Below are 25233 nucleotides of genomic sequence, written 5' to 3' on the forward strand. Positions count from 1 at the left end.
TTTCTCAGATAGATGCAAGGATTTAGTTAAGACAGAACACATGGGCTCAAAGCAACCAACCCCCTCCAGAGATAGAAGCCATTAGTGCCAGTGTGCTGTGTGGGACTGATTGAATCCTGAGAGACTAAAGAAGATTAAATGGGAATCAGTGAAAAAAGTGTGGCTGCCACAGAGAAAGGGAGTGACAACACTGGCAATTACAGACAAACATTTTTTTTCCATCGTTCTACAAGATTTACAATTTTTGAACAGATATTTCTGCAGATGAGCAATTCCAATCCTACTTTAAGAACTAGTCTGATACTTTATGTACAATCTGTAGCCTGTCTGCTTTATTATCAAGAATAATTGGCTGTTTGCACTTCAGAAGATCCTCTTCATTCAAGGAGGAACTGTGATCCAAGCTCACACAGTTTGGGATGTCACATTTGCTTATGCAGTCAATGCCATTATTTGTGCTGTCACTTCTACCATTTCTATCTTGTCTGGCAAGGTCGCTGCTCTTTAGATCAGATACTCTGACCATCAGTGGTCTTTCCAGAAGTGGTACTTCATTTCCACAAAAATGAAAGGGAGATCTGGACTCTTCTCTTGAATGGTGGCAGAAGGCTTTATCCTTTTTGCAAGTGAGGTAATTAATGGTAAGGCTGTTTGCTCTTTGTTGATTTGTAGTGAGGTCCAGATTCCTGCTAAAAGGTCAAATTTTAAAACAAAGATTTCTCAAAAATATACACAGAAGTCTGTAGATTCAGAGTTATACAGCATAAATACATGCCCTTTGGCCCAACTTGTTTATACTGACCATTGATATTACACCCATTTACTTGTATTTGACATTTTCCTTGTCCAAATTTCTTGTCAATATTCTAATTGTATCTGCCTTTACCGCTTTCTCTGCAACCTTGTTCCATATCCTTGCCACACTTGGTGTGAGAAGTGTGCCAAAGAGATCACTTTAAATCTTTTCCCTCTCATCCTAAACTTATGCCCACTAGATTTAGATTATCTTACCCTGACACATAGATTGCGAGACAAGGATTGGAAAATTAATCAGTTTTATAAATCTCTGCAAGGTTGCCCCTCAGCCTTCTTTTTCAAGGTGGTGATGAAACAAATTGAGAAAAGTGTAGAGCGATGGATGTGGTGTACAGTCAACCCCTGTTATCCAGAATTCAAGCAAACGGCAAAAAAAAATCACAAAAAAAATGTTAAAATGCAGTTAAAATTGGCACACATTGGCATTATTTCACCAATCATGAAATATGCAATTTCAACCAAATAACTTACTTATCTATCAATCCCCATAGGTGCCAGATACAAGGAGTTTTACTATATACGGATTTTTGTAAGGGGTTTGATGAGGTCTTCCATGATAACCCTATCCAGAAAGTCAAGAGGCATGGGATCCATGGAAATTTGGCTGCATAGATTCAAAAGTAACTTGCCCAAAGATCAGGGATAGTAGGTGGAAAGTATTCTGCCTGGTGGCTAGTAGTATTCCACAGGGAACCCTGCTCTGTTATTTTTATAAATGGTTTGGATGAGGACATGGAGAGATCAATTAGTAAATTTGCAGATGACAAAATGTTGTGGATAGTGTAGGAGGTTGTTGTAGGGTACAATGGAGTATGATCAGGATGCAGATTTTGGCAGTGTGGTGGTACACTGCCGGCCTACTGCAGGGGACAACCTCTGTACCTGCAGGAGTGTACCGCCGGCCTACTGCAGGGGGCAACCTCTGTACCTGCAGGAGTGTACCGCCGGCCTACTGCAGGGTGCAACCTCTGTACCTGCAGGAGTGTACCGCCGGCCTACTGCAGGGGGCAACCTCTGTACCTGCAGGAGTGTACCGCCGGCCTACTGCAGGGGGAAACCTCTGTACCTGCGGGAGTGTACCGCCGGCCTACTGCAGGGGGCAACCTCTGTACCTGCAGGAGTGTACCGCCGGCCTACTGCAGGGGGCAACCTCTGTACCTGCGGGAGTGTACCGCCGGCCTACTGCAGGGGGCAACCTCTGTACCTGCAGGAGTGTACCGCCGGCCTACTGCAGGGGGCAACCTCTGTACCTGCAGGAGTGTACCGCCGGCCTACTGCAGGGGGCAACCTCTGTACCTGCGGGAGTGTACCGCCGGCCTACTGCAGGGGGAAACCTCTGTACCTGCAGGAGTGTACCGCCGGCCTACTGCAGGGGGAAACCTCTGTACCTGCAGGAGTGTACCGCCGGCCTACTGCAGGGGGCAACCTCTGTACCTACGAGAGTGTACCGCCAGCCTACTGCAGGGGGCAACCTCTGTACCTGCAGGAGTGTACCGCCGGCCTACTGCAGGGGACAACCTCTGTACCTGCAGGAGTGTACTGCCGGCCTACTGCAGGGGGCAACCTCTGTACCTGCGGGAGTGTACCGCCGGCCTACTGCAGGGGACATCCTCTGTACCTGCGGGAGTGTACCGCCGGCCTACTGCAGGGGGCAACCTCTGTACCTGCAGGAGTGTACCGCCGGCCTACTGCAGGGGGCAACCTCTGTACCTGCGGGAGTGTACCGCCGGCCTACTGCAGGGGGCAACCTCTGTACCTGCAGGAGTGTACCGCCGGCCTACTGCAGGGGGCAACCTCTGTACCTGCAGGAGTGTACCGCCGGCCTACTGCAGGGGGCAACCTCTGTACCTGCAGGAGTGTACCGCCGGCCTACTGCAGGGGGCAACCTCTGTACCTGCGGGAGTGTACCGCCGGCCTACTGCAGGGGGCAACCTCTGTACCTGCAGGAGTGTACCGCCGGTCTACTGCAGGGTGCAACCTCTGTACCTGCAGGAGTGTAAGGGGATAGGACAACACCTGGTAGACTGTCAATCACACTCTGGGATACAAGCATGTGCCGGCCTCCTGAGGCCACACTCAGGATTGCTGCAGCTAGTCTTTGTGGATTAAAGCCTGTACCTTTACCTTGTGCGTGTCTGATTCTGGCTAACAGCACACCGCAATTTAATCCACAAAATTTTCCCACGGCTGCCATGGAAAAACTCCTGAGCGCAGGGAGCCTCGAAGTCGACCCACACCTCCCGGAAGCCCAGACACGCTTCGAGATCTGGCAGCACACGGTCGAGGCAATCATTGAGGTGCACACAGGTGGCATCCTGGACTCAGATCAGAAGAGGCTTGTCCTACTCTTGTCAAAGCTGGGTCCCCACGCCTTCTAGGCAACCAAAGGCTGCTCCACGTACAAGTGCGCAATGGACACTCTCGAGAACTTGTACAAGCCCCCCATGAATGCAGTCTGTGCAAGGTATCTCCTCAACACCAGAGCCCAGCAACCCGGGGAGACAGCTGTCTTACCTAGGACACCTGCGAGAGTTGGCCCGACTGTGTCTGGCTGAACCCGGGGTAGATGCAGAGGAGGTCGAAAGCTGATCTGGGACACCTTCATCTAAGGCCTACCTCGAGGGTCATCTGGCAGAAGCTGCTGGAAGATAGTATCTACACCCTGAACAAGACAGTGGAAGTGGTCCGAACCCTGGAAGCTGCAGCCCTGCACATTGAAGCCTTCGATTCCAGGTTCCCCCAGGCTCCCTCATGACCCTCTCACACTACAGTTGCAGCCCCAGACCGAGCTGGGGAGGAGAAAGTCGCTGCGGAAGGCGCCCGACGCCCCTGAAAGTACTGTGGGTCCTACAAACGATCACGCCAAAACTGCCCAGCTAGGAACTGTTCCCAATTCAGAAAGAGAGGCCACTTTGCTAAAGTGTGCCTCTCGAAACCAGTCGGCAGCTCACCTGCCTTCTATGACCTCCCCCTCGGACCCGTCCACATGCACATGCCGGGCGGTGCCATTGTCCCCGCTACATCTTCCACCTTCCCCCGACTCAGACGGTGTAGCATCCGACTCAGCCAGAGACGATCGCAGCGTGTGACCCGAGCATCCGGACCAGCCCCTACCCTCACCAGCGCCACTTGCTGAGAACTACAGCAACATTACTTCTGGAAGACGTAATGACGTCACTGCCGCCAGCCACGATGACGCCACTTCCCCGGCACAACGAAAACTACTGGGGAAGGAGGCCAGCCACGCAGTGGGCCCCTATGTACCAATGCCATCTTGGGCCAGGCAGCGGCCTACATGGAAGGCCCCCGATGACGAGAACAATGTGGTCAACACGGGTGATGACCAGGCCACCCTACCGATGCTCCCCAGACCTCCGGACACCATTGGCTGCCACACGCCGCACCCCACAACCGACGTGGTCAACATAGGCGATGACCAGGCCACCCTACTGACACTCCCCATGCCTCCAGACACCAAAAATTGCCGTGCACAACCAGAGAGCGATGACTGACCCAGAGACGGTCCTGGCTGCCACCACGCTGACCAGGGACATCCGTAACGTCCTCGAGAGCTCTATGATGGACGTACAAGTCAACGGGCAGGAAACAAAATGCCTGTTCAACAATGGCAGCACTGAGAGCTGCATTCACCCGAGCGTGGACCACTCGCTGAGATTAAAAGTCCACCCCATTGCCCTCGCCACCAAGGACAAGACAGTTGGTACCCTCGGGCACTGCTTGGCCGATATAACTGTGGGAGGGGAGACTTACATGGGGTTCAGGCTCCTGGTCATGCCCAAACTCTCTGCCCCAGTCCTCCTGGTCCAAGATTTCCAGTGCCACCTGCAAAGTGTCACCCTTGCCTTCGGGGGGCCCCAACGTCCACTCACATTACACAGCACGCCAACCTACCAGTCCTGGCCAACCTGCAGCATCTCCACACTACGCATCACCCCACCGGTGCTCTTCCCACATCTTACGCTAGGCTACAAGCCGATTGCCACCAGAAGTAGGCGCTATTGCGCCGCAGACAGACTTCATCAAGGCAGAGGTGTGGCGACTCCCGGCAGAAGGTGTGATAGAGCCCAGTAACAGCCCTTGGAGAGCCCAAGTCCTGGTGGTCAAAGGGGGAAGTAAGCCGAGGATGGTCATGGATTACAGCCAGGCCATTAACCGGTACACCCAACTGGATGCCTACCCTCTTCCTAGGATCACCAACATGGTCAATAAGATAGCCCACTACCGGGTTTTCTGCACGATTGACCTGAAATCGGCGTATCACCAAAACCACTTCCATCTGAAAGACAAGCCCAACACCGCCTTCAAGGCAGACGGGCACCTGTACCAGTTCCACTGAATTCCCTTTGGGGTCACAAATGGGGTCTCCATCTACTAGCAGGAGATGGATCGCATGGTAGACCGGCACAAGCTAAAGGCGACATTCCCATATCTGGATGATGTCACTAACTGTGGCTGTGACCAGCAGGACCATGATGCTAACCTGGAAAAATTCCTCCAGACGGCCGGGGAGCTTAACCTCACTTACAACAAGGAGAAGTGTGTGTTTAGCACCACCCACCACCATCCTGGGGTACATCATGGCCCATGGGGTCGTCGGCCCAGATCAAGAAAGGATGTGCCCATTAATGGAACTTCCTCTCCGCCCCCCCCATGCTAAAGGCCCTCCACAGGTGCCTTGACCTATTCTCCTATTACTTGCAGTGAGTCCCTCGCTTCTTGGACAAGGTCCACCCATTAGCCCAAGCTACAACTTTTCCAGAGTTGGCCAGCGCAGGCAGCCTTCATCCGCATCAAGCAGGACTTCACGGACGCTACAATGCATGCCGTGGATGAGGACTCCCCTTCCGAGTGGAGAGAGATGCCTCAGAGGTAGCCCTCGCTACTACCCTCAACCAAGGGGGGGGTGCCCCATCGCTTTCTTCTCTAGGACCCTCCATGGCTCTGAGCTAGGGCATTCCACCATTGAAAAGGAGGCCCAGGCCACTGGTGCCTCTACCTGGCCAGCAGGAGATTCACCCTCCTCACGGACCAGTGGGCCATGGCGTTCATGTTTAACACTATCCACAAGAGCAAGATCAAGAACGACAAGATCCTGCACTAGAGAGTCGAGCTGGCAACCTACAGCTATGACATCCAGTACCACCCCGGGAAGTTTAACAACTCTTTGATGCCCTCTCTCGGACCTGCGCATCTATGTAAAATGACAGGCTGCAGGCATTGCACGCGTCCCTCTGCCATCCGGTTGTCACAAGGTTGTACCACTTCATTAAGCCTTGGAACCTGCCATATACCATCAGGGCCGTCAAGGACATGACCAAGGCCTGCCGAGTCTGTGCAGAGTGTAAACCCCATTTCTTTCGCCCGCCCCAGGCCCATGTTGTAAAGGCCACTCGGCCCTTTGAGTGTCTCAGCATGGACTTCAAAGGGCTCCTGCCTTCCACGAACCGAAGCGTCTACTTCCTCACAGTAGTGGACGAGTACTCACGCTTCCCTTTTGCTATCCCTTGCCCGGACACCTCCACGGCTACTGTCATCAGGGCTCTGGGGCAGATCTTCATGTTTGGCTACAATCACTTTCATCCACAGCGACTGGGGGTCTAGTTCATGAGTGATGAGGTGCGTCAGTACCTGATGGCGAGGGGCATCGTGACTAGCTGCACAACAAGTTATAACCTGAGAGGCAATGGGCAAGTGGAACATGAAAATGGGGTGATCTAGAAGGCAGTCCTCCTGGGTCTCAAGTCAAAAGGGTAGGCCGTTGAGTACTGGCAGGATGCCCTGCCTGAGGAGCTCCATGCCAGTCGGTCGCTGTTATGTACGGCTACCAACAAGACCCCTCATGAACGTCTGTTCACATTCCCCAGGAAGTCGGTGACTGGAATGTCCCTCCAAGCATGGCTCACATACCCGGGACCTGCATAAACATGTACAGACACACAAGGCTGAACCTCTGGTCGAGCAGGTCTTCCTCCTACACATGAACCACAACTACGGCTATGTTAGGTTTGGCGGTGGCAGGGAGGACACAGTCCCAACCAGAGACCTAGCACCAGCAGGCACACCCACCACTCCACGGCATCCTTCATCCCAGGATGACGCCGAATGGGCATACATCCCCGTCCCCAGGCAGCTATGGAGTGTGCAGGACCTCCTTGACCACCAGTGGCCCACTTTAGCCCTGGGGGATGAACCTGCCCCCCTCCACCCATCCAATATGACTCGACCCTGGCCCCCTTGGCCACCCCTCCGTGTGGCACCACACCAGTCGCAGACACCTGCCACCAGCACCCCCCCCAAACTTTCCCTCCAACCAGTGACCAGGAGCCAGTCCTACGACGGTCACGGAGACCCCGGTGCTGCCAGATTGTCTCAATCTGTAAATATTGTATTTTGTATAGTGGGTATGATTCCTTGTTACTTCCCCTCCCCCCGCCCCACTGTGACAATTTTAAAGGGGGTGAATGTGGTGGTACACCACCGGCCTACTGCAGGGGGCAACCTCTGTACCTGCAGGTGTGTACTGCAGGGGTGTAAGGGGACAGGACTACACCTGGCTGGCTGTCAATCACCCTCTGGGAAATAAGTCTGAGCTGGGCTCCCGAGGCCTCACTCAGAGTTGGCTGCAGCTACAGCCAGCCTGGCTCTATGGAAGTCTTTGTGGATTAAAGCCTGTTGTACAGTCTTTACCTTATGCGTGTCTGATTCTGACTAACAGTGCACCACAGGCAGAGAAGTGGCAGATCGAGTTCAATCTGGAAAAATGTGCAGTGATACATTGTGGAAGATCTACCATGAAGGCAGGATGCATGGTTAATGGCAAGAAGTATGCAGGAACAGTGGGATATTGGGATTCAAGTTTATCGATCCTTCAGAGGTGCAACAACAGTTAATAGGTTGATGAAGGTTAAGAAGGTATTTGGAGTGCTGGCCTTCATTAGTTGGCATATCAAGTGCAAGAGCCATAGGGTAATTTTGAAGCTCTGGTTAGACTACACTTGAAGAAATCATATCAGCACCTCTATTAGGTTTGGTAGGACATTGGAAACCTTGGCAAACTACAAATGTGTAGTGGAAAGTATGCTGGCATGGGGGCACCAAATCCTCTGAACAGAAGGCCCTGCAAAAGGTAATGGGCACAGCCCAGTGCATCACTGGATAAACTCTCCCCAATATCAATAACATCTTTGTGGAACACTTCTTTTGAAGAGCAACAGCTCTTCACACCAGGATTCACACCACCCACAACATGCTCTATTCTCGCTACTGCCATCAGGGAAGAGGTATTGGTGCGACAAGACTCAGACCACCAGGTTCAGGAACAATTGTTACCCCTCTACCATCAGACTGTTCAACAACAAACTCAGTCAGGAACTCATTGAAGGACTCCAGTTTGCATTTTATTTAATACTGAATATTTTTTCTGTATTTGCATGGTTAGTTTGTTTACATTTCTCTCTTATGTATAAAGATTTTTCTTGAGTACAGTTTACAAAACCTGACCCACAGGATAAAGAATTGAAGGGATGTTCATGATATCGTGCATGTACTGTGATAATTAATTTGAACTGGAACTCGGAGTATTGAGTTCTGATCTGGTCACCTCATTATATTAAGGATAGAACAATAGAACACTACAGCACAGAAGCAGGCCCCTTCAGCCCTTCTGGACCATACCATATCATTGTTTTTGGCCTAGTCCCAATGATCTGCACCCAGACAATAGCCCTCCATATCTCTCCCATTCATGTATCTGTCCAAATTCCTCTTAAATGTTAAAATTGAGGCTGCATTCATCACTTCAGCTGGCAGCTTGTTCCACACTCCCACTACCCTCTATGTGAAGAAGTTCCCCTTATATTCCCTCTAAACATCTGTGATGAATTTGGGTGGTTTATATCTCACCTACCCTCAGTGGAAAAAAAGCCTATCAACATTTATTGTCTATTCCCCTCAATTTTAAATACCTCTATCATAACTCCCCTCATTCTTCTACACTCCAGGGAATAAAGTACCAACCAGTTTAACCTTTCTCTGCAACTCAGTTCCTGAAGTCAAGGCAACGTCCTAATAAATCTTTTCTGCTCTCTTTCTATCTTATTGATATCTTTCCTGTAGTGATTTAGGTGACCAAAACTGCACACAATATTCCAAATTTAGCTTCACCAATGTCTTATACCACTTTACCATAGCATCCCAGCTCCAATACTCAATACTTTTTATATATGATGGCCAATATGCAAAAGGCTCTCTTTAAAACCCTATCCACCTGTGATGCCACTTTCAGGGCATTATGCATCTGTATTCCCAGGTCCCTCTGTTCTACCGCACTCCTTAGTGCTCTATCATTCACCGTGTATGTCCTTTCTTAGTTTGTGCTTCCAAAATACAACACCTCATACTTGTCTGCATTAAATTTCATCTACCATTTTTCCAACTGGTCCAGACCCCTCTGCAAGCTTTGAAAACCATCTTCACTGTCAAAAAACACCTCAAAACTTGTCATCTGCAAACATGGTTATCCAAATTTAACACAATATCATCCAGATCATTGAATATAGATGACAAACAACAATGGTCCAAGCACTGGTGTCTGAGGCACACCACTAGTCACAGGCCTCCAGTCTGAGAAGCAATCATCTACCACTATGTCCTGGCTTCTCCTGTCTAGCTGTTGTCGAATCCAGTTCATTACTTCACCATGAATACCTAGTGTCTGAACCTCCTTGACTAACCTTCCATGTGGGACCTTGTCAAAGTCAAAATTGTGTCAAAGGACATGCAGACAACCTCAACAGCCTTTCCTTCGTCAACTTTCCTGATAACCTCCTCAAAAAAAACTATAATATTGGTTAAACATGACCTATCACACACAAAGCCATCTTGACTATCCCCAATTTTTTTCTGGCTATCCAAATAATTTTATATCTGATCTCTTCGAACACCTTCCATTAATTTATCTTCTTCTGATGTCAGGCTCACTGGCCTATAATTTCCAGGATTACTTTGTGGAAGCTGTGGAGAGAGTGGAGAGAAGATGTACTAGAATGCTGCAGGGATTGGGAAACATGTTTTATGAGGGAAGTTGAGTGAGCTAGGGCTATTCTCTTTGGAATGATGGAGGATGAGAGGCAACTTAGAAAAAGGTGTATAAGATTGTGAGACTGAGTGGACAGCCAACACCTTTCTCCAGAGTGAAAATGACAAGACTAGATGGTATTTTGTTTAAGATGACTGGAGAAATATTATCACACCCCACCCCCAAACCCCGTATCTGGAAAACATTGCCAGCATGGTGGAAGAGGGTCCAATCTACTATAGAACCTACACAAATTCCTCTAACAATGCCCATTGCTATCCAGATTACTGCCGAGATTGCAGATTATTGTCTAGTGTCTGAAAATAGCATGTTTACTTTGTTCTCACTGTCTACCACTATAATAGAATGAAATATCTTTTATTTTCCTGAACTGTTGGTCCCCTCCCCCCCCCGGAACCATTATCAAAAATTCTGCCAATTGTTCAGTGTTCATGACATCAGTAATTAAACCATTGTCCACAGTCGGATACCCTTTCGCTTCACTTGTAACAAAGGTTTATTATCCAAAAGAAAATATTATACTTTTAACACAACCACCATTTAATGATACCCAATGTTTCCAATTTAGGATGCTTAGTAATAAAATTATTTGTCTTGGGTTATGGAGCTGAATGATCAGAATTTTAAGATTTCTGAGAACTTTCTGCACCCTTACAGCAATAATCATATTTTACATCCTTACAGAACAAAAACTATTCAGCTCATGATATTTGTGAAACTTGTCAGTGATGTAAGAATTTTGAATAATCTGTAATTATTCTCAAGGAAATCTCTCCCAGATCAGCATTCCTTACCAATGGGCTCTTGTTGATTTGTGCAATTTTTAAATCATATTCCCTGTGCTCGGGCTCTCTCATTAGAACTCTAGGAGGAGCGGGCATTACACATTTATTGCTCATCATGGCAGATTCAAAATGACAAACATTTCCACATCCTCGCTTACCTTTGGTGCTGTTCTCCTGTCTTGGAAAGCAACGTAAACATGAAAAACATAAAGAGCACGAAGACTGCCAAGCCAACCCAAAACCCAATCACAATGGAATCTGTAAAAGAGGGGTTTTGCTTTACACTGGTGTAACTTTAAAATGAAAAAAATCTTGTATATTCTTTTAATGACTAGGTCAGTCACATCAAGCCTGAACTGAGCCCAGGAGCCTGGAAAAACCTACCAAATTCCAGTGTAGGGGGAGCTTTTAGGGAAGATAAACTTGCAGACACAGGTTTGTCAGGCAGAAATCAAAGATTACACATTAATCAACCCCCAAAAAGTTGGGGGGGGGGGGGTTGGGGGAAGAGATGAAATTTAAAGAAGGCATTTAAAAAGGGACAACATTCTGTATTCCTCTGGACATCTTGGGGGGGGGGGGGAAGAGAATAAACATTGAGTGTGGCCTTGTGCATCAATGAGCCAATCAATTGGGAATAGCAAAACCTGGCTCGTGCAGAGTCAGTCAACAAGAAGCAAAAACACGGTGAGATCACGCTGGAAAACAGGGCTGTATCCCATTAAGTGCATGTGACCCTGCAGATACATCATTGCAAACTGTTTCATTGAGGTGCAGCCAAGTGAAGCAGTCTCTGTCCAATCCAATGTGTGTATGCATCAGACCCAAATTCATCACAGATGTTCTGTCCAGAGGAGACATAGCTCTGCATCTCACAGTATTGGAGTCTTGGAAGTCAGTCCTGGGGAGATGTGGCACCTCCCCAAAATGCTGAGCTTCCTCAGGATCCTTACCATCTCTCACTCAGTTGGATCTCTAAACCTTACTCATTTCATGCAGAAATAAATGCACTTCTGATCCTGCTGCCTTGTTCAAGGAAGAGGGAGTGTGATGAATTAGATCATATTTTATATTGTGCAAGATAGGTTTTTGAAGGAGATAGATTGTGGGGGTTGTGTAGGTCACAAACACTTCACAAAACAGATCTCATTTAAAATGCCAGAGCTCTGCTCAAGCCAGACAGTCCAGGCTCCGAGTGCCTTTGAAGAATGCCTATAAAGACTTCACATGTAGGTACTAATTGGACCTGCTGCGGATAGGATTATTATTTTGAAAGCAACCAATGAATGGACTCAGAAGATTGGGTCTGGTGCCACAATCTGTCTGAATGCAGTTTGGGGAGGGGGAGAACTGGTTTCTGCAGAAACTCTCTGGTGACCTGGAAGAAAAGGTTATCATTTGGAAAGCTCTGATGGGGCAGGTTTCTTCAGCAAGACACTGATGTGGCTGATGGAAGTCAATCACTGTGTGTGCAACAAATCTCTGAAAACCAACAAGAACCTTCCTGACTAGTAACCATTTCCACCAGAGCCTGGTTAAAAATTCAAATGTTAAAATCTGCACAGTATAAAAATTGCCTGAAAGCAGTGAACTTGAAGGAGTGAGATTGGACTGTGAATCAAAGGACTTTTCTGAACTTGTACACATTAAATTAGGTAAAGTTAATAGTAATGTTAAAGTTTGATGCTGTTTTTATGTTTAAAGAAAATTAAAAACAATATTTGTTTAAGTCACCATTTGTTTTGGTGAATTTCTATTGCTGCTGCGTTTTGGAGTCCTCTGGGCCCATAACAGGAGAATCTTAGGAATGATAGACCAGTGAGTCTCATGTCAGAAGTGGCCAAGCTATTGGAAAGGTTTCTGGAGGGGGGGGGGAAAAGAGAGAGACCGTGAGAGTGACCAAATTCACAGTGATGGGCTCATCCAGAAAGTCCTAAAGGCAATGGAATCATGCAAACTGGCTGTTTTGATTTGAAATTGGCTGGCCCACAGAAGGCAGAGGGTAGTCTAGATAAAAAGCATTCTGCGTGGAGGTCAGTGACAAGTGGTGTTCTCCAGGGCTCTGTTCTGGGATCCCTGCTCTTTGTGATTTAAAAAAAATGTCCTGACCAAGAGGTGGAGCAGTAGGTTTGTAGATGACATGAATTGTTGCAGGCTACAATGGGTTATAGATAGGATGCACAATTGGATAGAGAAATAGCAGATGGAGTTCAATCTGGAAAAGTGGGAAGTAATGGAAGATTGAACTTGAAGGCAGAGCACATGGTTAATGGCAGGATTGTTAGCATTATGTTGGGAAAGAGAAATCTTGGGGTCCAAATCTATAGATTTCTCAAGATTGCCATGCAGTTGATAGAGTGGTTAAGGTGGCATATGGTGTGCTGGCCTTCATTGGCCAGAGATTGAGTTGATAAGCCATGAGGTTATGTTGCAGCTCCATAAAACTTTGATTAGATCACACTTGGAGTATAATGTTCAATTTTTGGTGGCTTCGTTATTGGAAAGCTGTGGAGGTTTGGAGAGAGCAGATGGGAGATTTACGAAGAGGTTTCCTGAATTAGAGGGCATTTCTTAGGAGGAAAGGTTGAGCGAGCTTGGGCTTTTCTCTTTGGAATGACAGAAGAGGAAGACAATGACTAATACTGAAGGATATCTGTATAAGGTGATTGAAGGTTTTTACATGGAGAATGATGGTTGGCTGGAATACACTGACAACAGAGGTGATGGAGTCTGATAGAATAGGGACATTTAAAAGACGGGTAGATACACAAAAGAAAATGGAAGGTTATGGGCTGTGAGAGAGGGAAGCATTAAATTGATAATGGGGTAAGTTTATATAGGTTGGCACAATATCATGGATCAGAGGGCCTGTACATTAGAATTCTTACAGATGGTCGCATTTTGAGTCATATTGCATGGAAAAGGCCCTTCCACCCAAATCATCCATGCTGTTCACAATGTCTAGCTGCACTTGCTCCATTTACCCACATTTGACCCATAATCCCTCTTAACCTTTCCTATCTAGGTCCTAATCCAAATGGCTCCGCAAACATAATTATTCCTACTTCTGCCACTTCCTTTGACAGTTCATTTCATACATCATCCTCCTCATGCATGATAACCTTGCCCCTCATACTTTAAATTTTCACTTCTCAACTTAAACCTGTACCCTCTCATTTTAGACTTCCCTACCCAAGCAGTCTACACAAGCTGTAATTAATACTTTGGACAGAGAATCCTATTTAATAAGAGCTGTATTTAATGATGCTTAGCCTTTATTACATCCTATTCATTGGATTTGGCTTGATCACACTTGACGGAATCACCACATACATGCAAATGTCCAAATCTTACAGCAATTATAATGCCCAAAACGCAAAGGGAACCACTGGCAATAAGCCAAGTTGAGATAGTGACCACCAGGTTCAGTTTGCAAATTATGGCCCTTTAACATTAATCTCTCCATGTATGATTTAAATTTGCGAATTAATCATTTTAATTGTTGCAAGCTCCAGACATTCATGCTGTGGCTGCAGGGTGATCAGGCTAGTTCCAATAAACAGGTTAAGGAGAGGGACATGCAGCATGTTTCAATTGATTCTTTCAATGCAAGAGTGTCCAAATTATAAATTGCACCTTTTAAGAGAATTAATGTACAATAGGAAATCTGGGTGAAATCATGTTTCCAAGTTTATGGATACAACCTCAGCCTTGATTGTGACTGGGAAGTCTGAATTCTACTTTGCAAGGCTGATTTTAACAGGTGGTGGAGTAAAGATTGCCAGAAAATATGAAAGTTAAGAACCAGACATTCTAATAGAGCAGACAACGATGTTACATTTCATTGATGAACATGCAGTATGATCACATCAAAAATGTTTCCTTGAATTCTGCAAAATCTGAATGGGAACATTTTATTTCTGCAATCAATCTCAATAATTGAATAATAAATAGAGAATCTGAAAAAAATGATAATATCCACAACAACAATACTCGGTGGAAATCTCAGAGTTTTATAATCTAGTTGGAGACCATGACGCATAGTCAACTAGTTCCCTTTGGAATGTATTTCATAAAGATATCCATATAATTGGTCCAAAATCATCAATGCTTTTTTATTAAACTGTTTTTCACAGGTGCAAAATTCCCTCGAGTACAACAGTGAGCAAGTTTCACCAACAAACTAATTCAACTGTTCTCGACATAACACTCAAAGCTCCCAGGCTATTTATCTTTCTTTGCTAGCTGGGTGTATCACAACTTAAGTAGTATGAATACAGATGTTGCTTCTCTCCCCAATTTCCTTCTCCATTACTGTACATCTGTTTAATTACACTTAAAGCTGAACAGGTTGAATGATCCCAAGGTCCTGCCTGGGGATATCGTACTCCCATAATTTTTCCCCAATTTTAGAACCATAGAACATTGCAGCACAGAAACTGCCACCGGTCCTTCTAGTCCGTGCCAAATCTTTTTTTTTTGGCCTTGTCCCAATGACCTACAACTAGTCCATAGCCCTCCATACCTCTCCCATCTATGTACCCGTCCAAATTCCTTTTAAATGTTAAAATAGAGTCTGCATTCACCACTTCAGCTGGAAGGTTGTTTCACATTCCAACCACTCTCTGTGTGAAGATGTTCCCCCTAAACTTTTCCCCTTTCACTCTTAAACCATGTCCTCTGGTTTGCATCTTACCTACCATCAGTGGGAAAAGACTATGTACATTTACTCTGTCTATGCCCCTCAATTTTAAATACCTATCTCAAATCTCCCCTCATTCTTCTATGCCCCAGGGAATAAAGTCCTGTAACTCAGTTCCTGAAGTCAAGGCAACATCCTAGTAAACCTTTACTGCTCTCTTTCTATCTTATTGATATATTTCCTGTAGTGATTTACGTGACCAAAACTGCACACAATATCCAAATTTAGCTTCACCAATGTCTTATACCACTTTACAATAGCATCCCAGCTCCAATACTCAATATTTTTTATATATGATGGCCAATATGTCAAAGGCTCTCTTTAAAACCCTATCCATCTGTGACCACTTTCAGGGAAATGTATATCTGTTTTCCACCCTCCTCAGTGCCCTATTATTTTCTGTACATATTTTTCTAACTTCCAGCTTTGTGAAATTATATGTCAGAAACTTTAAATCAAACCTACAATGGACTGCATTGAGAAGGCAGGTCTTCAAAATGGTTAGAGGGCAAATTAGTTCTGATCTTAGCATATGGATTCTGAGGAAGCCAAAATTATCCCTTGGACTACAGTTCAATAAGCTAAGGTCACATCATTGGACTGATTAAAAACTCTTAGTTTCCACCTTTACCACTTGATTCATGTTGGGAGATAAATTCTAGTCACAAAAATAAAACTTACATCTGTGAGCCTTCAGTCCTTCAAATGAAACTGGTTCATAGTCATAATATTCATAGCCCCAGATATAATCATTATTGGAGACAGTAGACTTGTTTACAGCTGGACTATCCTCAGACATTTCACACCTGTAAAAAACAACATGGTGGGACATTTCTCTTTTGAATTAAACCAAAATCAATTAAACCAAAGGGGTATTCCAAATAAAACTGCAATATAAATTCATTATATGATTAGATTTTAATGAAGAATTTCATTTGCAACTGCATTCAATGTACAAATCAAATGTGCAGGGGTCCCCCTGAGCTGAGCTTTGGGCCCTGCCAGTTTCCTAATTGCTTTGGGAGATTGGATCAGGGATTGAAGAGATGCGACTTGGATATCTTGAGCTGGGGTTTACCATTGGACAGAACTGGAGGGTGACTGGCAATGAAAGCTTCAGAGTTGCTTGAGTCTTGCTACCTTATTCCAATTCTACTGCTATCTACAAATTTGCCGAAGACACCATAGTTGTCGGCAGAATCACAATTGGCAATGAGGATGCGTTCAGAACAAAGATAGACCTGTTTCTCTTTGGAGAGAAGGATGAGAGGAGACAGGTCTACACGATCATGTGAAGCATAGATAGGGTGGACAGCCATTACGTTTTCCCCCAGAGCAGGAGCAGCAAACACCAAAAGACATCTATACAAAGTGAAGGGAGGGAAGTTTAGGGGAGACATCAGGGATACTTCCCCCCCCCCACAAAGAATTGTGGGTGTCTGGAATGCATTGCCGGGGTGATGGTAGAGGCTTGAACAATTGGAGCATTTGGGAGTCTCCTAGGCAAACACATGAATAAAAGAAAAAGAGGGTTATGAGGTAGGGAGGAGTTTTTTTTGCGGGTGGGGTTAGTTGTATATAGGTCAGCACAATATTGTGGGCCCAAGGTCCTGTACTACATTCTAATTCACTTTTTTCGGAGAACAATTTCTTAAATTGCTGCGTCATTACTTGTGCATAGATTGAATTTGAATCGAATTATGGTGTATGATAAAACTCTTGTTTTGCATGCTATCCAGGCAAGTTACCTATCTTTAAGAACCACAGGTAGTGCAAAATGAAATAAATGTTCACAGCATAGTGTTAGAGAAAATGTTCAGTTAAAACAGTGCAAGGGCAGCATCATCTTACTTACAAGATGTGTCAATAGTCTCATGACAGAAGTAACTGTCCAGAAAATTCAGATTTGGATTCAATGGGAATGAAGCACAATTTGAAACCATATTCCACAGTTCATTAGACAACACACTGCAATTTTTTCCCATCATAGGTGTGAGAAATTTAAAAAATAAACAGTTCAACAAAACAGGTGTCTTTTGTACTGAACACAATTTTCCCCAGTGACCCAATTCATTCTTCACACAGCAGTGCTTTTACAGGGAAAAAAAAATCAGGCACCACTTAATTACTGAGTCACAGAAGAGAAAACCAGATCATGTGCCTTTTCAACCAGATGTTAGTTTAGTGAATGATGGACGAAACTTTCTCGGGAAATGCAGTTTCTAAGGAGCAAACAGGGGGGCGTGGCAAGATGGCGTAGAGTCTAGACGTGTAATCTCGGCCTCTCTGGCCAGACTTTTAGGAACCTGTTTTTAACTCTTTGTTTTCAGGTTTAAAATTTTTAAAACTTAGTTTAAAGTATCAAGGAATTGTTATGGCTATTAATGGTAAAAAGATTAAACCTCAAGTACAGAAGAAACTACATTTTCGAAGTGTTGAAGATTTAGAGCCTAAACAGTCTGCTACAACTTCAGGTTTGCTTTCTTTCAAGCCTAAACCACAGAGATTGCCTGTGGGAGCTGAAAAATGACTAACCAGGAGAAGGACATCATTGGAATTACCTGTTCTCAGGAGGAAGGTGCGTGTGCCCCCGATGTGGATCCCGATCCTGGCAGCCTGCCGACTTTAACGGAGGGGGAACGCAAGAAGACGACTCCATTGCTTGAACCCCAGGAAATATTCCAATCTGAATATTTTGATCTTCTTTGTGAGTTTTTGAAACAACAATGGGCTGTGGGGGGGGCGGGGGGGAGAAAAGCGTCGCCCCCCTGAGGAAGTCGGGGTGCTGTCGCTGGGAGTCCAGACCCGCAGTAAAACTGTTAAAACTGCCTGTTGTTGAGATGCAGCAGGAGCTGCAGTTACCTGGTTCTGCCACGGCGCAAGAGAAAGCAGGGCTGAGCTTTTCTGAATTACAATGTAAACAGCTAAGCCTCATCATTCAGCCTATGCTGAATGAAATGTCTCAGTGACTCAGTTTGGAACTGGATACAGTTAAAATACGTGTGGAAGCATCTTGTGAGGATTTTAAACAATTTCAGGCTGCTTTTTTGAAATGTCAATAACAAGTGGCTTCTAATACAGAAAAAGTGTTGGAGGTAGAAGAATCTGTTAAAGAATTGCGAGAACATGAGAGGGAGTTAGAGAGGAAAGTAGATTATTTGGAGAATCAAAGTAGAAGGAATAATAAGATTGTTGGTTTGCCAGAAGGTATGGAAGAACAAGATCCTCTTCGTTTTTTTACCGAATGGATTCCACAAATAATGGGGCAGGAATTTTTCTCTGGAGGTCTGGTATTGGAAAGAGCTCATAGAGCCTTAACCTCTAGCAATTGACCTCTGCCTGGTCAACCACCGAGACCTGTGATAATTCGATGTTTGAATTATTTGGACAGAGAAACGATACTTCATTCTGCAGTGAAAAACATGAGACAACGACAAGCTCCGTTAATGATTCAGAATAGTAGAGTTTTTTCTATCCTGATTTGAGTCAAGAGGTTATTCAGCGTCGGCGTCGATTTAATCCAGTTAAAGAAGTTTTGTGGCGTAAAGGTTATAAATCTACTTTTCGCTATCCGGCAGTGTTGAAGGTGTTTTGTGGAGACTTTCAATCTCAGTTTTTTGAGAATGAGTGTGAAGCAATGAGTTTTGCTGACTCGTTGCCAGTTGTAAGAGGACAAAGACGTAGCCCACCATTGTCTCCTAAAGAAAGATCTGGTTGTTCTGGAAATGGAAGAAATGGGAGAAATGGGAATGGAAAGAGTCCATTTCCTTGAAACAGGGTCGCTGAGTCTGGAATTTCTTGGATGAATAGAAGAACTTTTTTATTTTTATTTTCTTTTTATGTGTCATTATGATATCTTGTTGTTATTCTTTGTTTGGCTGGGGAGGGAGAAATTTGCTCTATGTTCTACTAGTCATCAGCCACTGGTGGGTGATCCATACCCAACTTTGTTTAGGGATTACTACCTTTTGGTAGGTTTTTTTGGGTTTTTGTTTTCTTTTTATCTTTTTTTATTTTCATTTTATTTAGACTTTAATTTGTGGTTTCTTTTTCTCCTATTGGAGGGCCTATTTACTGAGTCTTTATATATTGATATTATTAGTTTTTAGTAATATTAGTGGATATGTCAAAGTTGAAGTTTGCTACTTTTAATGTTCGGGGTTTAAACAGTACGATTAAGTGTAAGCGTATTTTTATCAAGTTCGATCTTTGGTAAAACATGTGTTCGATAGAGATATGATTTTACCTGAAATTATTAAATTTGAGACTTTTGGCATAATGAGATGAAATATTGTTTAATAATGGAAAAAATTACATGTTTACAACTCTCCTTAGGAGAGTTGGCTGAAAGGGGGGGGGGGGTTCTTTCCTTTTCATCTTTCTTTTTTTTTATATAAAATATAACATTCATGCTTTATGTATTGTTATATATTTTACTTATTATCTGTATTTTGAACGAATAAATAAAGTTTAAAAAAAACAGTGGCTTAGATGCTCTGAGTAAGAGAAAAATAGTGTGATATCTTGCAACTAAACTCAATTCAAACAATATACCAAACAAGCTTCAAATATTTTGTTAACTTATGTCATTAAAAAAATATTTATATGAAACCAATGTTTTTTTGGGAGGGTTGAATTACCACAAGTGTTATTGTAACCATCTAGGTGCTCTTCTTTCAACTTCGTCCCAAGCCAGGTCAGGATGGACTCTACAGTTCAGCTTTAGTAAAGGAGTTAAATTTTATTATGTCAGCACCGTGTTGAAGCTCGGAGAGCCACCGCCTCTTAGTTCCAGATAATAGACAATAGACAATAGACAATAGGAGCTGGAGTAGGCCATTTAGCCCGTCGGGCCAGCACCGCCATTTTAGATCATGGCTGATCATTACCATCAGTACCCCTTTCCAGCCTTATCCCCATAACCCTTAACTCCATTACCCACAAGAGTCTTATCTAACTCTCTTTTGAACATAGTCAGCGAATCCGCCTCTACCACCTCTGTGGCAGAGCATTCCACAGATTCACACTTCTCTGGGTAAAAAAATGCTTTCTTATCTCCGTCCTAAAGGGCCTACCCTGTATTCTTAAACTATGCCCTCTAGTCCTCGTCTCCCCCATCATTGGGAACAAGTAATCAGACTTCACCTTGTCTATCCCCCTGATGATTTTGTATACCTCAATCATGTCCCCCCTCATCCTTCTAAACTCCAATGGATACAAGTCCAGTTTTTCTAGCCTTGCTGCATATGACAACCCTGCCATCCCTGGAACTAACCTTGTAAATCTGCGCTGCACACACTCTATAGCTAGTATGTCCTTCCTCAAGTTTGGAGACCAGAACTGGACGCAATACTCCAGGTGGGGTCTCACCAGGGCCCTGTATAACTGCAGAAGGGCGTCTCTGTTCCTATACTCCAATCCCCTCTTTATGAAAGTCAACATTCCATTTGCCTTCTTCACAGCTTTCTGAACCTGCATGCTAGCCTTCAGCGACCGGCGAACAAGTACACCCAGATCCATTTGCACTTCCCCACTCCCTAGCTTGTCTCCATTTAAATAATACTCAGCTTTCCTATTACTTCCCCCAAAATGAATAACCTCACATTTGTTCACATTGAAATTCATCTTCCATTTAGCCGCCCACTCCTCCTTACATCCTCCTCACACCCCACACCGCCACCCAGTTTAGTGTCATCTGCAAATTTGCTCATGTTATTTATAATCCCCTCATCCAAATCATTAACATAAATTACAAACAACTGAGGACCCAACACCGATCCCTGAGGCACTCCACTCGTCTCATCCTGCCATTCTGAAAAAGACCCATTTACTCCAACCCTTTGTTTCCTATCTCTTAACCAATTTCCTATCCATGTCAGCTCCTTACCTCCAATACCATGCTCTCTGATCTTGCCCACTAGACTCCCATGCGGTACCTTATCAAAGGCCTTCTGGAAGTCCAAATACACCACATCCACTGGCTCTCCCGAGTCCACCCTCTTTGTCACATCCTCAAAAAATTCCAGAAGGTTAGTCAAGCATGACTTACCCTTAAGGAATCCATGCTGACTAGCCCTTATACTATTATTACTGACTAAGTGTGCTGCTATTTCTCCTTTTATGATGGACTCCAATATCTTCTCCACCACTGATGTCAGGCTAACCGGTCTATAATTTCCCGTTTTCTCCCTCCCTCCTTTCTTAAAAAGCGGCACCACATCAGCCACTCTCCAATCCTCAGGGACCTCCCCAGAATCTATGGAACTTTGGAAAATGTCGACCAGTGCCTCCACAATTTCCATAGCCACCTCTTTAAGCACCCTAGGATGCAGCCCATCAGGCCCTGGGGATTTATCAGCCCTCAGTCCCAACAATTTACTCATAACCTCCTGCTTCTGGATCCGGATATCCATTAGATCCCCTACCTCCCCAGTAAAGTTCCCCAAGTCTCTTGGTACCGCATGACCACTACCTCCTAACTGACTATAACCTATATCCTCCTTGGTGAAGACAGTTGCAAAGTATTTGTTAAATTCCTCTGCCATCTCCTTGTTTCCGGTAATAATTTCACCCTTGCCCATTTTCAAAGGGCCAATTTTAGACCGAACCAATTTCTTCCTCTTCACATACTTAAAAAAGCTTTTGCTATCCTCTGCAATATTATCTGCTAATTTCCTCTCATACTTCATTTTCCCGTCTCCTATGGCTTTCTTAATTACCCTCTGATGTTCTTTGAAGGTTTCCCAATCCTCTAATTTCCCACTCCGCTTCGCTATCTTATAATTACTCCCTTTGGACTTGATAATGCACTTGATTTCCTTAGTTAGCCAGGGCTGCCATTTGCATCTCCTAGAGCCTTTCCTCCACTTTGGAATAAATTTGTCCTGAATCCTGTGAAAAATGTCCATAAAAACCTGCCATTTTTCCCCAGTTGTCCTCCCAGCTAGTGTATCTTCCCATTTTATTTTGGATAGCTCCTCCCTCATAGCTGCAAAATTCCCTTTATTTAACTGAAGTACAGATGCTTCCGACTTCCTTTCCATTTCCCTTTCTAATTGCAGCTTAAAAGTAACCATAACATGGTCACTATTCCCTAATGGCTCCCCTACATCAAGGTCACTTATTAAGTCTGCGTCGCTGCACAGCACCCAGTCCAGAATCGACTTCCCCCTGGTAGGTTCCTCCATTAGCTGTTCCAAGAAAGTATCTCGTAGACATTCTATAAACTCGCTCTCTTGTGTTCCTGCCCCCGTCTGATTATCCCAGTCCACCTTCATGTTGAAGTCCTCCATAACTACCGTATTGCTACCACTTTGACATGCTTGGGTTTGATTCTGTCCCCAGGTGCAATATGCAGTTGGCATGTTCTTTTCCACCACAGCCCAGAGATGTGTTGATTTGTGGGTTAATTGCCCTTAATGTGCAGAGAATTAAAGGAACTTGGGGGGGGGGGGGTGGAGATAGTGAAAATGTAGGGACAACAAGATAAAGCTCATTGGGGTCTCCCTTTCCTCTATTGATAACATTCACCAGGAGTGTTGCATAAATAGGGTTCAAACAATTATTGAGGATTCCTACCATCCATCACATGGTATCTTTGACCCACTATCATCAGGAAGGACATATAGGGGTATCAAAATCAGGATTGCCAGGCTGGGAAATAGCTTCTGGCTTGCAGGCTGAGAAAATGATGAACAGTATTCTGTAACCTTTGATCTCTCTGAATGAAACTGAGTAAATGATTTATACCTATTTATTTTATATTATATTTTTATGTATGCATATGATCATTATGTACTTTGAGAGAAATGTTTTGTGTGCACCATGGTCCAGAGAAACATTGTTTGATCTGTTTGTATATGTAGAGTCAGATGATAATAAAAGAACCTTAAAATGGGATAAATGTAAAATGGTCAGTGTAAACTCAATGGGCCAAAGGCCCTTTGTCTTTGCCATATTTTTTTCACTAATTTCAGCCATACAGTAGCACTTGAAATATTAATATGCCTTTCCTTCACAAAATAACCAATGTATTTTTAGCACTTGGTCTTGATATAGATTTTACAGTTTACACTGATGCAGAACAGTCTAATCCTTTATTCTCCGACTGCACTATTTGATTTGCTAGTAGCTCGCCAAGTACAAGTATTGCTCTCATTTCCCTCAGTCTCTGTTCTCTCTCACAATATCTCTTCCTATTCTCTTTTCGGTTCCCTTTCAAAGTTAGTCTCTACTCGCCACTGACTGGAAAAGCCTGCAGTGGTTTGTTCTTTTGTTCACATTCTCAGTAGACAGATATTAATCAGAATAAAATGAAATAATTAGAGTTTATTAAAAACCTGAGAGGAAAGTCACAACAGGACTAATGGGAAATAGACAAGAAATTCAATGGTGGAGTAGAGAACAAAATGGTGTGAGATGGATCCAGAAAGATTCATAAACAATAAACGATATTTGTTTGCAATAGTGTATGCATCCATTCAACGAATCCTTTGAAATCACTAGCCAGTTATTGAATTTCACAGAGCCAACATGTTTTCTATTGAAAAACAACAAGCACTAGGAGCACTCTACAGGTCTATTAACATTTGCTAAAAGACACAAAATTATCATTAACAATTTTTTAAAAATCATCACATATTAATATGGCTGAACAAAGGCACTGCTCACGTTAACAATCAGAGACTCATTTCACAAAATATTATGTGTGTATACATCCTGCACATGTATTGTTTGTCCATAGGTCTGTTATGTCTGGTTATGTGTCTGTGTGTTTTACACTGAGGATTGGAGAACGCTGTTTCTTCGGGTTGTACTTGTTCAATCTGACGACAATAAACTTGATTTGAATACATTTTGTCTGTCATAAGGCAAACAGAGTCACCATGTGCATTTCCGGAGAAAAAGATGCAAAAGAAAGTCCCTTCAGAGACACCGAGTATCCATGGATTCGCCTCCAGTGCACCCACAGCCTCTGTAGCCGTATAGTCTCCAGTTCAAACCATCCATCAGCAGTCAGAGTTTCGGATCCAAACCTCAGATACAATCAGGAATCCTTCAGCACATTTGCAAACCTTTCTTGTCCTCAGCACCCTCTCAAATATCATGCTGTTCCAAGGCATCTAATCTAGATTTGCAAGAGGATGGGAACCAGAGCAGATAATGGAATGGAGGAGGACAGGCAAATCTATTTCAATGCAAGGAATATTGTAGGAAAGGCAGGCAAGCTTAGAGCATGGATTGGCACATGGAATTATGAAATTGTGGTCATTAGAGAAACTTGGCTGCAGGAGGGGCAAGACTGCCATTCAGTGTTCTGGGGTTCCATTGTTTTAGATGCATTTGAATGGGAGGGATGAAAGAGGAAGGAGTGGCATTGCTCATCAGGGAGAATATCACAGCTGTGTTTAGACAGGACAGACTACAGGGTTCATCTACTGGGGCTATATGGGTGGAGTTGAGGAATGGAAAAGGTATGAATGACCACATTTATGGGATTGCATTATAGACCAACCAATATTCAGAGAGAATTGGAGGAGCAAATTTGTAGAGAGACAGCAGACAACTGCAGGAAACAAAGTTGTGATAGTAGGTGATTTTAACTTTCGACCGGGACTTCTTTACTGTAAAAGAGCTGGATGACAGAGGTTTGTCAAATGTGTTCAGGGTAAGTCTGGCCCTCAGGCTGAGATTCTGAAATGAAGAAAGGCCAAGTTTGAGGAAATGAGAAATGGTCCCGAAGGGTGGATTAGGCTTGATTGCTTTCTCAGATGGCTCCCTGCTTTTTACTCAGACCTTGAAGAAGGGCTCAG

At 44.4% G+C, this 25233-nt stretch overlaps 1 protein-coding gene across 1 annotated transcript; it reads right to left on the reverse strand.

The window, feature by feature from the left end:
* Positions 1-292: 292 nt before the first annotated feature.
* LOC138735521 (melanocortin-2 receptor accessory protein 2-like) lies at positions 293-16220 on the reverse strand. The gene is made up of 3 exons (XM_069883565.1): positions 16103-16220; positions 10878-10977; positions 293-689 (listed from the first exon to the last, which is right to left on the reverse strand). The coding sequence occupies exons 1-3, from the start codon at positions 16218-16220 to the stop codon at positions 293-295; spliced, it is 615 nt and encodes a 204-aa protein (XP_069739666.1).
* Positions 16221-25233: the final 9013 nt, after the last annotated feature.

Source organism: Narcine bancroftii, chromosome 6 (genome assembly GCF_036971445.1).
Source record: "Narcine bancroftii isolate sNarBan1 chromosome 6, sNarBan1.hap1, whole genome shotgun sequence".
Lineage (NCBI taxonomy): Eukaryota > Metazoa > Chordata > Chondrichthyes > Torpediniformes > Narcinidae > Narcine > Narcine bancroftii.